The sequence below is a fragment of the Mustelus asterias genome, chromosome 18 (genome assembly GCF_964213995.1).
Source record: "Mustelus asterias chromosome 18, sMusAst1.hap1.1, whole genome shotgun sequence".
Lineage (NCBI taxonomy): Eukaryota > Metazoa > Chordata > Chondrichthyes > Carcharhiniformes > Triakidae > Mustelus > Mustelus asterias.
This window is the reverse complement of record NC_135818.1, coordinates 22,438,482-22,451,932: the sequence shown is the minus strand read 5'-3', so window position 1 is coordinate 22,451,932 and position 13,451 is coordinate 22,438,482. Positions and strand designations below refer to the sequence as shown.

The 13,451-nt window shown below is 42.1% G+C and overlaps 1 protein-coding gene across 1 annotated transcript in view; it reads left to right on the top strand.

The window, feature by feature from the left end:
- The window catches only part of LOC144506994 (regulator of microtubule dynamics protein 3-like), a 274,325-nt gene that overhangs the window by 61,234 nt on the left and 199,640 nt on the right, over window positions 1-13,451 (top strand). The window contains exon 6 of the mRNA XM_078233504.1: window positions 9,996-10,056. Coding sequence (XP_078089630.1) covers window positions 9,996-10,056 — 61 coding nt within the window. The remainder of the gene's footprint in view (window positions 1-9,995; window positions 10,057-13,451) is intronic.

Below are 13,451 nucleotides of genomic sequence, written 5' to 3'. Positions count from 1 at the left end.
ATCCACACAGACAGGGGTAGAACTTCACACAATCACCCAAGGCTGGAATTGAACCCAGGTCCCTGACACTGAGGCAGCAGTGTCACCCATTGTGCCACCGTGCCGCCCTTCACAAGGTTCCTTTGTTGAGTTACTCCTCTTGTGAATGAATAGATTATTTTTGCAAATTGGTGTATGAATATTTCTCCTCTAGTGGCATTCATATTTTACTTCTGTTTTAAAACCAAATGCCCTGGAGCTAAATCCTTAAGTGTTTATATTGTTATTTTAACATTTCCTTATAGGCAATTCCTGTAAATGTTCAATTTTTAAAGAAAAAAAGTGGTGACAAGTTGTATACGAGCACAGTCTATCTGTGAATTCGAACATTGTCCAGCAACAATGTATAAGGCTTCACTCTGAAGCTGCCCTATGAGAGAAAAGCACTATAATAGTATAAAACCACAAACACTGAAAGGGCTAAATTTAGTTCCTGATTTGTGCCAACCTCAACAATAGCAGGGAATAGCTGGGAAGCTATAAGTAATCTTAGCTAAGCAGTAGCAGAATCAGCCAAAGGTCTCGCCTCTTTGCTGTTCAATGATTACAACTCCCAGGCAGGTAGTGAAGGAATCTCGAGTGCATCTGCTTGCAAACTGTTTTACAGCTTTGGAAAGCTGTGAGAGTGACGGTTACTCTGTGGAGACCAACCAGAGCTAAGGCCTGTGGGGAAAAGAAATGTGGAGGAGCAATAGTGATAGGGGATTCATTAGTGAGGGGAGTAGATAAACGTTTCTGTGGCCATAGACATACCTCCAGAATAGTGTGTTGCCCTTGCGGGTGCCAAGGTTAAGGATGTCACGGAACAGCTGCAGGGGATTCTGAAGAGGGAGGGTGAACAGCCGGAGATTGTGAACCATGTTGGAACCAAAATCATTGGAATAAAGGGAAATTAGGTCTGGCAGCAGACTTTAGGGAGTTAGATAGGAAATTGATAAGTAGGACTTCAAAAGTAATCTCCAGATTATTCTCAGTGCCACACAATAATGAGTATAGAAACAGAAGAATAGAGCCGATGTGACTGGAGAGATGGTGCAGAAAGGAAGGCTTTAGGTTCCTGGGACATTGAGACTGTTTCTGGGGAGGTTTGGACTTGTACAAGTTTGACCAACGTCCTCGCTGAGAGATTTGCTCGTGCTGTTGGGGTGGATTTAAACTAAATTGACAGGGTAGCTCAGTGGGGAGAGAAGCTGAGTTGGACTTAGAAGTTGAAACGCCAGTAAATGAATCTGAAAGGCAGAGGACATGTACATTGGATAAGAAAGAAGTGAGTCTAGTGAGACTGAATGAAATATATTTTAATGCAAGGAGCCTGAGGAATAAGACAGATGAGCTGAGGGCACAGAGAGGCACGTGGGAGTATGATATCATAGCTATGCCCAAGACTTGTCTGAAATGTGGACAGCTCAATATTTCTGATTTATAGGGCAGTGGTTTCCAACCTTTTCAGTAACATGGCACACTTCAATGAGACAAACAATTTCACGGCACATTTTCTTACATTTACTATGATTACGGTCTTACTAGAGAGGTTTGCAACATAGCACATACAACAAACTAAATAAGGATCAAATGCTTTAATGTCCCAAATCCACCACTGAATACACCATCTTTGACAGTGAGCACAGACATATTTTCAAAATCTGCTCAACTGAACTATTTCTAACTATTCTTAACCCTGAATCTGTTCCACATGTAGCACTTGGTTCTGACGTCTGAATTTTGCCTTTTTGTATTATAAATTGAATAAGCAGAGAAATTAAACTGATCCATTTCTTCTTAGATCAGGGATATAAAATAAGTCCAACAAAGCAATGTGGATGCAGTCAATTTCGCTGCGTCTGCTGGCTTGTTTGTCTTGTTTTGCTATAAATTTAAAAAATGTGCAAATGCTGTTGCTTGGTTTCTATGGTGATCAGTAAAAACTTTCATGTCTTTGGAATTTCACCCTTTGGGCCAATTGCGTTTAGAATGTTCATGTTTCAGAATCGAAAGACTGACACCTCAATTTTAGAGTATTTGATGATTCATTTTCACAGGTTTTACGAGTTATAATTTTGGTTGGATTGAATACTGTTTAAGATTAAACAATATGTTTGTTTTACATTGATTTTCATTACCTTTGTACAAAACTTTACACTTGGATAGTTCTCACAGCACACCTGTTGAAAACCACTGTTATAGGGTATTCAGATGAGATAGAGAGGAGGGCAGAAGAGGGTGGGGGGCTATATTGATAAAGGAATCATATAAAAGTGAGAAAGGATCATCAAATGAGGCCATATGGGTAGATATAAAAAAGCACAAAAGGGGTAAACACGCATTTGGGTGTGTACTGTAGGCCCCCAAACAGTCATGAAGAGATAGAGGATCAAATATATAATCAAATTTCAGAAATGTTTAGGAGTAATAAGCAGCCATTGTAGAGGATTTTAACTACCCAAATATTAACTGGGATAGTTGTGGTATGCAAGGTAAGGAGAGAGTAAAATTCTTAAATGCATCCAGGAAAACCTTTTTAGCCAGTAGGTAAGAAGCCCAACAAGGGTGGGGGTAATCCTGGAAGTAATATTTGGAAATGAGCCTGGGCAGGTGGAAGGCCTAGCAGTAGGCGAGCATTTTGGAGATAGTGACCCTAATTCAGTTAGATTTAGGATAGTTATGGGAAAGGATAAAGATGGGCCTGGGATAAAAGTTCTTAACTGAGGAAAGGCTAATTTTACTAAGATAAGATACAATTTGGTCAAGTGAACTGGGAGCGGCTACTTGCAGATAAAACTGTGTCAGAGCAGTGTCAAGGAAGGGATGGCGAGAGTACAGGGCAAATATGTTTTGTAAAGCCAAGGGCCAGAATTTTCTAGCTGCTCCTGCCAGTGGGATCTTCCGGTCCTGCTGATGATGAACCCTGTTACAGTTTTCCTGGCGGCAGGGGGTCCATACAGCGGAAACCCTGTTGACAATAGCGGGGTAAGAAGTCTCACAACACCAGGTTAAAGTCCAACAGGTTTATTTGGTAGCAAATACCATAAGCTTTCGGAGCGCTGCTCCTTCGTCAGATGGAGTGGAAATGTGCTCTCAAACAGTGCACAGACACAGAAATGAAGTTACAGAATACTAATTAGAATGCAAATCTCTACAGCCAGCCAAGTCTGTAGAGATTTGCATTCTAATTAGTATTCTGTAACTTGATTTCTGTGTCTGTGCACTGTTGGAAAACAGATATCCACTCCATCTGACGAAGGGGCAGCGCTCCGAAAGCTTATGGTATTTGCTACCAAATAAACCTGTTGGACTTTAACCTGGTGTTGTGAGACTTCTTACTGTGCTTACCCCAGTCCAACGCCGGCATCTCCACATCATGACAATAGTGGGACCAGAAGGTCTTGCTGCTGGCTAATGGCAGGCTGTCTCAGTGAAACATGCCGCAGGGATGCAGAAAATCCCACCCAAAGGGTGGGACCAAGACCAGAGAACCCTGGATGTCAAGGGACATGCAGTTCAGGATAAAGGAAAAAAGAGAAGTCTATGGCAAATATTGAGGGCTCAACATAGCAGAGCCCCTAGAGGAGTATAAAAGGTGTAAGGGAGAGTTGAAAAAGAAATTAGGAAAGCTGAGAGACTGCATGAAAAAGCTTTGGTGTGCAGAATAAAGGAAAACCCAAAGATTTTTTTTGATATGTAAAGAGCAAGAGAATAACTAGGGAAAGAGTACGGCCAATTAGGGACCATATAAGCAATCTGTGTATGGACCAGGAAGACCTGGGTACAGTCCTCAATTAATACTTTGCGTTAGCCTTCACAATGGAAAAGGACAACGCAGGTGTAGACATCAGGGTGGAGGAAGACTGTGAACTATTAGAGGAAATTAACAAAGAGAGGAGATACTAGCAAGTTTAGCAGCCTTAAAAGTGGTTAAATTTGCAGGCCTGGATGAGATGTATCCCAGCTGTTGAGGGAGGAGATATCAGGGGCATTTCAAATTTCAAATCCTCTCTAGCCACAGGTGAGGTGCAAGATGACTGAAGGACTGCCAACATTGTCCCATTATTAAAACAGGAGCTTTGGATAGACCAAGAAATTATAGACCAGTCAGTTTAACCTTTTGGTGGGAAAGTTACTGGAAAGGATTCTGGGAGAATATCTCCGCACTTGGATAGACATGGATTAATCAAAGAGAGCATGGATTTGTTAAGGTAAGGTCATATTTGACAAACTTGATCAAATTTTTTGAGGAGTTAACTAGTTGTGTTGATGAGGGTAATATATTGATGTGGTCTATGTGGACTTTAGCTAGGTTTTTGGCAGACTGGTCAAGAAAGCAAGGGCTTATGGAATCCAAGACAAAGTGGCTCATTGGATCCAAAATTGGCTGAGAGGCAGGAAGCAGAGTGATGGTAGAGGGATGTTTCTGTGACTGGAAGTCTGTATCTAGTGGAGTTCCGCAGGGCTCAGTGCTGGGATCCTTGCTATTTGTGGTGCACATCAATGATTTTGACTTAAATGTAGGGGGGTATGATCAAGAGGTTTGCAGATGACATAAAAATTGGTAGCGTGGTAAATGGTGAGCAAGATAGAATCTTAGAATCCCTACAGCACAGAAAGAGGCCATACATATTTACCCACTAATCCCTCTAACCTACGCATCCCAGAACACTAAGGGCAATTTTAGCTTGGCCAATCAACCTAACCTGCACATCTTTGGACTGTGGGAGGAAACCGGAGCACCCGGAGGAAACCCACGCAGACACGAGGAGAATGTGCAAACTCCACACAGACAGTGACCCAAGCTGGGAATCGAACCCAGGTCCCTGGAGCTGTGAAGCAGCAGTGCTAACCACTGTGCTACCGTGCCGCCCTGGGATTCATAGCTATAGACTGCAGGAGTATATCAATGGACTGGTCAGATGACAAGGCCCCAATGTGGGATTTGGTGGCACTCGGGTTGGATGGGCAATGTGGAGGCCTATGATATGGGGTGGTGATTAGCTCCATGAGAGCAATAGGACCCTGACACAGAGAGGATGATGAGACCAGTCACATTTCTCCCTCACCCTCAGAATGCAAGGGACAGCTGTAGGGCATGAGCAGTGTGGATGGGCACTGCCTATGGAGGCCAGGCCATTAGGCATGTTGTCCCCAGGTGGGTGTGCAAGATGGGGGAGGCTCATATGGTCTCCTGCCCATGACAGCAGGGGGACTGCAGGTTGAAGTTAATGATCAAGTTGAGTGTAATCTGGAGATTTGAAATAAACCAGGTGAGCCTCACCTGCCATTGGAGGTTTATTTTTCTGAATTTGACTATTGACCATGGTGGGATTTGAGTCAGGGTCCAGCAGAATCCCAGGGTCCAGCATCCCTCTGAGTCCTGGATCCCTAGGATGTCCCTGCCTCCACCTGCTATGGATCATCAGGAGTGAGATGCTCCCTGGTGAGTGACCTGGAAGTCTACCTACTAATTATTCCGAGGTGCAAGTATCTGCACTGGTGGAGGGTGTGGGTGACAGCTGTGACACCTCTTCAATGCTACTCTCCAAGATATTTCTCTCAGAGCTGCTCAGGTCTGTGGTTTACAGAGGGCAAGAGGATGGTTCGGGTTGACCAACTGATTGACCTGCAAGAGAAGCGAGATGGCAGTAGGGCATGACGGGCATAAGTATAGCAGAACCGAACTCACATGAGGCTGACACCATGGCTGGATGTGTTGAGGGTTCGCAATTTTGTCTCTTGCCCTCACTTTGCCCTCAACACAGGTGCGGTCCCGCTCTTCACTGGCCAGCTCAAGGGCTCTTTCCTCAAATGGAATAAGGATCTTCAGCTTGGACATTACACCAGCTGGCTGTGCCCGCTCACACCGATTGTGCTTGAGCTTGTCCCTTAATGAGACAAATGGGGAGAGTGTAGGCAGGATGTGTGGTGGATCAAATGGTAACGATGCCTGGCATGTGTGGTTGGTGAGTGGGAGCAGGGATGTGAGAAGGAGGGGATCCACTGGGCGGGGGGGGGGGGGGGGGGGGGGGGGGGGGGCGGCGGCATAAGGTAAGTGCTGGGACCCTGTCAGATGGCTGTGAGTGAGCTCCGCATGGAAGTGTGATGAGTGTGTTGGTGGGTGCTGACAAATGAAAAGAGTCACTTGTCCTGACTGCACGAAGAAGGTAATTCATTTTCATCCTGCACTGGATTCCTGTCCTCTTATGGAGTGAGCTAGCATTCACAATCACAGCCACTGCCTGCCTTGCAGATTTCGTAACCTTTCTGGCAGACTGTCTGCCATTCGAAATCACGTCTCTGTACCATCCCATCCAGCATCTTGGTTAGGGCACCCTCCGACAATTGTGGGACTGTCTCCCAGGCTGTCATCTCCCTTATTGGACTTGGAACAAATGCTGGGGAGACGATTGAAAGGTGCGCCCCCCTCCCCCACCGATTGCTGAGCTCATGTGATATTGGGGTGAGTGAATCAAAGATAGATAGACTGCCACCAAGCTGAGCGTGAAATTCGGGAATTTTTAAAAAGTGGTTAAAGGAAGTGATTTTTCTCACTGATGATGCTGGCAGGATTCTCACCCATTTCTTTGCTGAAACTGACACTTTGAAAAAACATCTGAGGATTCCGTCCTTGATGTATGAAGTAAGCATACAGTTTGAAGAATGGAGTGAGATTGCACCTTATAAATATTCTGTCAGATTCTACCCACTGCCCATAGTTTGTATAACAGTTATGTTACACAATACTTAGTAATAATATTATAGAATCCCTACAGTGCAGAAGGAGGCAATTCGGCCCATCGAGTCTGCACCGATCACAAACCCACCCAAACCCAATTCCCATAGCCCCTCATATTTACCCTACTGATTCCCCTGACACAAGGTTAATTTAGCATGGCCAAACAACCTAACTCGCATCTCTTTAGAGTGTGGGAGGAAACCGGAGTACCCAGAGAAAACCCACGCAGACAAGGGGAGAATGTGCAAACTCCACACAGACAGTGACCCGTGGCCGGAATTGAACCCAGGTCCCTGAGCTTTGAAGCAGCAGTGCTAACCACTGTGCTACGGTGCCACCAGTATATTTGCAACCTGTTAAAACCAAAATTAAATTGACATACAAAGTAGTCTAATAAGGTGGACATGGCATTGTGGAAAAGTAAATAGTTACCGGCCTGCCTCTGACTTTCCAGCCTATGTGAACTTACACTAAGCCATGACTCTGTTATCTGTGTATAGCTTTGCATTGGTCTTATTTACCTATCACCCCTGGGGTGTGGTATTTTACATTCCCTTTGTCCAATTCCACAGCTCCCTCCCCCCCCCCCCTCCCCCGCCCCCCAAACCCCAATAGCATAAATCTCTGCTGATTCTCTTTGCTCTCAGCTCTGACAAAGGGTCACCTAGACTCAAAACATTGGCTCTATTCTCTCTTCACAGATGCTGAGATTTTCCACTATTTTCTGTTTTTGTTTCAGATTCCAGCATCCACAGTATTTTGCTTTTATCTTTGATAAGCTACTGTTGGGCTCCTTCGACACAGAGCAATACCCAGCACTAAACATTTAAAAACGTTATCCTTATTGCTATTTATTTTTAAAACTGATCTTTTTCTACTGAACAAAGAAAACTAAGATGGCTATTAGTCACCTGATCACAGGATTGGCTCTCTGTCTAGTACGACCCAGGAGTTTCAGGGACAAAATAATTATTTTCTCAATTTCTGGAATGTCACTTGTCATTACACCTCGACAGTTACTAACAGACTCTCATCACGCGCATTTCAAAGGAAACTGTGGGGATGTAATTAGCAAGGTTGGATTATCAAATGCTAGTGGAGTCTGGGTCTGCTGAGACAATGACTTCCAAAATGCCCTCAACATAAGTACCCCCCTTTCAACAACTAATGACTGAGAAATTATCAATCCCAGATACTGGATAGACATCCCTTTTAAAATCATTGTGGAGAAAGAAGGGCAATTGATCCAAGCCTCCAGCCTTTTGGACAGTTTAATATCACACCTCAGGCCTTCACAGCCAGATTGCGGTTTAATATCATAGATAAAAGCAAAATACTACGGATGCTGGAATCTGAAATAAAAACAGAAAATGCTGGAAAATCTCAGCAGGTCTGACAGCATCTGTGAGGAGATAATAGAGCCAACATTCCGAGTCTCAATGACCCTTCGTCAGAACTAACATTAACTAGATAGAAGCCAACTACCAGGCTGGGTAAGCATCCTCAACTCCAGAAAGCCTGTTTGATTCTAAAAGTCTCTGATCAAAACCTGCCAAATGTTCTAAACACAGAAAAACTTATTGTGCAACAGCATCATTTATTTTAAGGATTTTTGTATAGTTTAATCAGCCAGAGGCACACCAAAGGAAACCTCCCCATGAAGAAAACACCCTTTAGGCTCTGACTTTGAACACTGGAATTCACTGAACTAATATTCATTTTTTTGTGGTCCTTAGACTTTTGTGGTCCTTAAACTTTTTTCTATCTCCCTTTTACTGTGTGAATGTTCAGAGTGGAAAGTGATGAACACACCTTCTTCTTTTGGGTTTTGAATGTGTAAACTACCTGAGTTAATCCTAACTCGAGTTTGCTGTGGATTATTAGTACAATTTGATCACAAAAAAAACAAGGGATTGGGAACATGCTTATTCTTAACTCAAAATGCCTCCTGTTTGTGAACATACGATATTAAGAAATCAGTGCAGTTTGAACCTATTTGCAACCTTTGTATCACTCTCCTCTGCAAGCTTTATGTTTAGTAGACTCATGACTAAGATTGGATCTTGTGGCATTGGAGACAAATAAAGATCGATAGCAAACATGCTTAATAAAGAAAATCATTAAGAGTTAATGGTAGTTGCTCTGACTCACGGAAGGTGGGAAATGTTCCACAGAGCTCAATGTTGGGACCACATTATATAAATTATTTTGACTTGTAAATCAGAGATACAATATCAAAATTGTGGATAGGAATGGAAGTAGGCCATTCAGCTCCTCAAGCCTGTTTCACTATTTCACGAGGTCTTCTGTGAGCTGTCTACTATCAACCCTACTCAACCTTAATACCCATGGCTAGCAAAATCTATCAATTTCAGATGCAAAATTATTAATAGAGGTAGCATCTACTGCTTTTTCAGTGCATGAGATCCACACTTTCACTGTGTTTATGTGAAGAAATATTTCCTAGCGACTCAACATCACATTCAGGGGATTTAACTCTCTGCACTCGGGTCCTCCCCCTTTGCCTGGGACAGACCTATGTCAGAATCGGCCCCCATGTCAGAATAGGCATGTCTTCAGGTTTTTTATAGTTTCCTTCCACGTAAATTCACAATGATGTGACCTCCATCAAATTTTCTAATAATCATGAATCGCAACAATGACTGGGAGAGCTTTGGACATCAAATTCATGGAAAATGTAGGACTCAGAAGGAGGCCATTTGTTCCATCATGTTCATACTCATATATTTTTATCTAAATGAATGTTTCCAAGCTTGACAATCTCAATAAGCAGTGATTCCAACTCTCAGTTAAAAAAAAAAGGGGAGTAGAACTGATTTTGATCAATTTAGATTTGGGGAGCACCACTAGATAGCAGTGTTTTTACCAGAAAGAAGTTTGATTGATTAATTAAAACTATATGTTTTTTAAGCAACATGGATGTCAGCCAATACTAGGTTGCTTTGGAGCTCAATGTAAACTTCATTTTTACTGTACCATTTTGCTCAATTTTACTTCTTCAGTGATTTAGCAGCAGTGAGATTGGAAACAAAGGGAGGCTTTATTAATGAAGCATGAAAGGTTTGTTCTTTTTGTCAAATGATCAGCTATGTGTATGGTCCACTATTGGAGGCTGCCATACTCTGGGATTAAATGAGTTTGGGAATGATGAGTTGGCTGGTATGTTGTTACACTTCTAATAAATGTCTGCTGTCTTGTTTTTCTCTCTCAGGAAAAGAGGAGGCGGAAACTGGCCTTCAGCAAGATAATTCAAATGCCGAGTGCCACAAGTGGTATGTACTAATCTCTCAGCACTGGGGAAATATAATATTCAATGGCATGTTCAAAACTCATGAATCAATCTCCAATAAGTGGTTCTGTGCCAGTTTAGGGGACAGCCACGTAACTTGCAGTTTTTATAAACAACACAGCAATACCTATGGTTTGAATTCCATCTAGTACCATAGTTTCACAAAGTGACTTCCTGATGAGAGTTTGCCAAATCCCAGATTCTGACACAGTTCGTGGGTGTAGTGTGTATCTCTTATGGCTGTGAAGTGGATGAAAACAATTGGTTTTTCCATCAATGGGATACAGTACATGATTAATTTATTGCAAGGATTTTGTTGAATACATTTACTAATCTTCTGAATAATTTAAATGGCTGTTTCATCAAGCATGTGTGATTTACTGTAGGATGAGAAGACATTAACTACGATTTCTTTTCGCTTTTACTGCCCCATTCTCACGACATTTATTTAAAATAGCCATAGTTATTTTAAGTTGAATATAGGGAGGAAAACACCTTTGAATTGCTTTGGCACAGCTTTTATGAAAGCTGACATTTAGGACAAACAGCTGGAAAGAGGTGCTCAGCTGAAACTAGTTACAGATCAATCCATGGCTGCTCTGTAGAGTCACTATCCTTTTCATCCCTTAGAAGCCAATATTGAATTGTCTGCATTTTTTTACAAAGAAAGAGTGCTGAGAATACTCTCGGATGCGTATTGTATATTGTCTCTGTTCGTTTGCAGCAATACCGATTATCATTATCCAGAACTGAGATCAGCCAGCTCTAAATACCTATAATTAGATTTTATGTGTATCCTATCAGTCCAGTCTTCTCTTATGTAAGTGTATGTACATCAGCAAAATAGTGCTAATTTCAACTGCTCAGCCTTGCACATTTCATTTTGAATGTAGCTGAATATTGTTTCTGAAGTTTGGTTCCAGTTATTCTTGTACTTTACCATATGTAATTGATCTATGGCCATTTCTTTAATGGGGAGAAACAGTTACCAGATCAAACATTGTACCTTATCGCACTTACCATTGATTCGAATCTATATATTTCATGATATGTTTGCATCATATTTTTTGTGGTGCTTTTCCTAATTTTGGAATTTAGTTAATTTTAAATCAAAATTGTGTGAATTCAAATACAGAAAAAGGGTTGTGACAGGGAACATCTGACTTCACACATGCCAATTGGATTGATTTCTGTTTGTTCATGTTCTATTTTAAAGTAAAAAGGATATGATCTTATCAAAGTCCAAGTTTATTTAAAAATTAAAAATTATTTGGCAGAGTTACTGCACACTCTATTCCTTATTCATTTCCCATCAATCCCCCAGTCTGTAGTTTGCTATTCCTGACCATTTTTATTGGCAAGCGCAGTGTTTTCCCCTTTGTGACTCTGATTCTGTGTGGTTATTTCCAGAATTAAGATTCAGATCTATAGTGTGTGGCCAAATTTTGTTCTGAGCAAAGAGGGTCAGTTCTCGAGCAAAAAGAAGCAGCAACTTATGCTGAGCCTCATGCAGTTTACAGAAAACACATCTAGTACTTCTTGTTTGGCCAGTACCTTTGATACTGGATATCGTACAATAGTAGTTACTTTTTGCCAATCTATTCGGGCCTTTTTTCAGCTAAAGAGATAATTTCTTACTACTTTTCATCATTCTCTGGCTTTTCATAAAGTGGAGATGCCGGCGTTGGACTGGGGTAAACACAGTAAGAAGTTTAACAACACCAGGTTAAAGTCCAACAGGTTTATTTGGTAGCAAAAGCCACACAAGCTTTCGAGGCTCTGAGCCCCTTCTTCAGGTGAGTGGGAATTCTGTTCACAAACAGAACTTATAAAGACACAGACTCAATTTACATGAATAATGGTTGGAATGCGAATACTTACAACTAATCCAGTCTTTAAGAAACAAAACAATGGGAGTGGAGAGAGCATCAAGACAGGCTAAAAAGATGTGTATTGTCTCCAGACAAGACAGCCAGTGAAACTCTGCAGGTCCACGCAACTGTGGGAGTTACAAATAGTGTGACATAAACCCAATATCCCGGTTGAGGCCGTCCTTGTTCCGCACACACAAGGACGGCCTCAACCGGGATATTGGGTTTATGTCACACTATTTGTAACTCCCACAGTTGCGTGGACCTGCAGAGTTTCACTGGCTGTCTTGTCTGGAGACAATACACATCTTTTTAGCCTGTCTTGATGCTCTCTCCACTCCCATTGTTTTGTTTCTTAAAGACTGGATTAGTTGTAAGTATTCGCATTCCAACCATTATTCATGTAAATTGAGTCTGTGTCTTTATAAGTTCTGTTTGTGAACAGAATTCCCACTCACCTGAAGAAGGGGCTCAGAGCCTCGAAAGCTTGTGTGGCTTTTGCTACCAAATAAACCTGTTGGACTTTAACCTGGTGTTGTTAAACTTCTTACTTTTCATAAAGCCCCTTTAATGATTACATACATCATACAAAATAAATCAATTTTCATGGTGTTACAACCAATAGAAGCTGGATAAACAAGTTGCATGACCAAAAGGACTAAATTTACATTAATGGTTTACCTTTTTATTGCCTTGTTATGGAAGTCAGGTGTTTTATCCATTGAACTTCATATCCTGCCCCTCACTTGTCCAGCCCTATTATCACTTATCACTTTTAGTCATTTTTTTATTCACTCATTGGATTTGCCTATCATTGGCAAGGCCGGCAGATATTTCCCACTTCTAATTGCCCTTGACAAGGTGCTGGTGAGTCACTTGCTTAAAAGGCTGCAGTCTGTGTGGTTATGGTATATCCTTTGAAGTGGGGGGGGGGAGGTTTCCAGGACTTTGATCCAGTGATAAGGGAGGGATGTTAATGTTGTCCTAAGTCAGGGTGGTGTATGGTTTGGAGATGGTTGTAATCCCCTTGTCATGTTAGGTTATAACAGCTGCAGGTTTAGGTGGATGCTGTTGAAGAAGCCTTGGCTAGCTTCTTCAGAAAAGCTGTAGATATTACATACTGATGCCATGGTGCACTGGTGGTGAGGAAGCAGGTGGATGGGGTGCTTATCAAGCCAACTGTGTTGTCCTAGATTGCGTTGTGCCTCGTGAGTGTTGTTGGAGACAAACTTATCCAGCCAAGTGAAGGATATTCCAATTCACTCCTAATTTGTGCATTGTAGATGATGGAAAGCCTTTTAGGAGTTGTTGAATGAGTCATTTATTACAGAACCCAGGTTCTGGCTGGTTCAAACAACTACAGTATTTATTTGGCTGGTCCAACTAAGTTCTCATCAGTGGTAACTCCCGTGGTGCTGATTATGGAGGGTTTCAACAATGGTTGGGCCCATTGAATGTAAGCGAGGTGGTTAGACGCTCTTGTTGGAGATGTTCAATGCCTGGCACT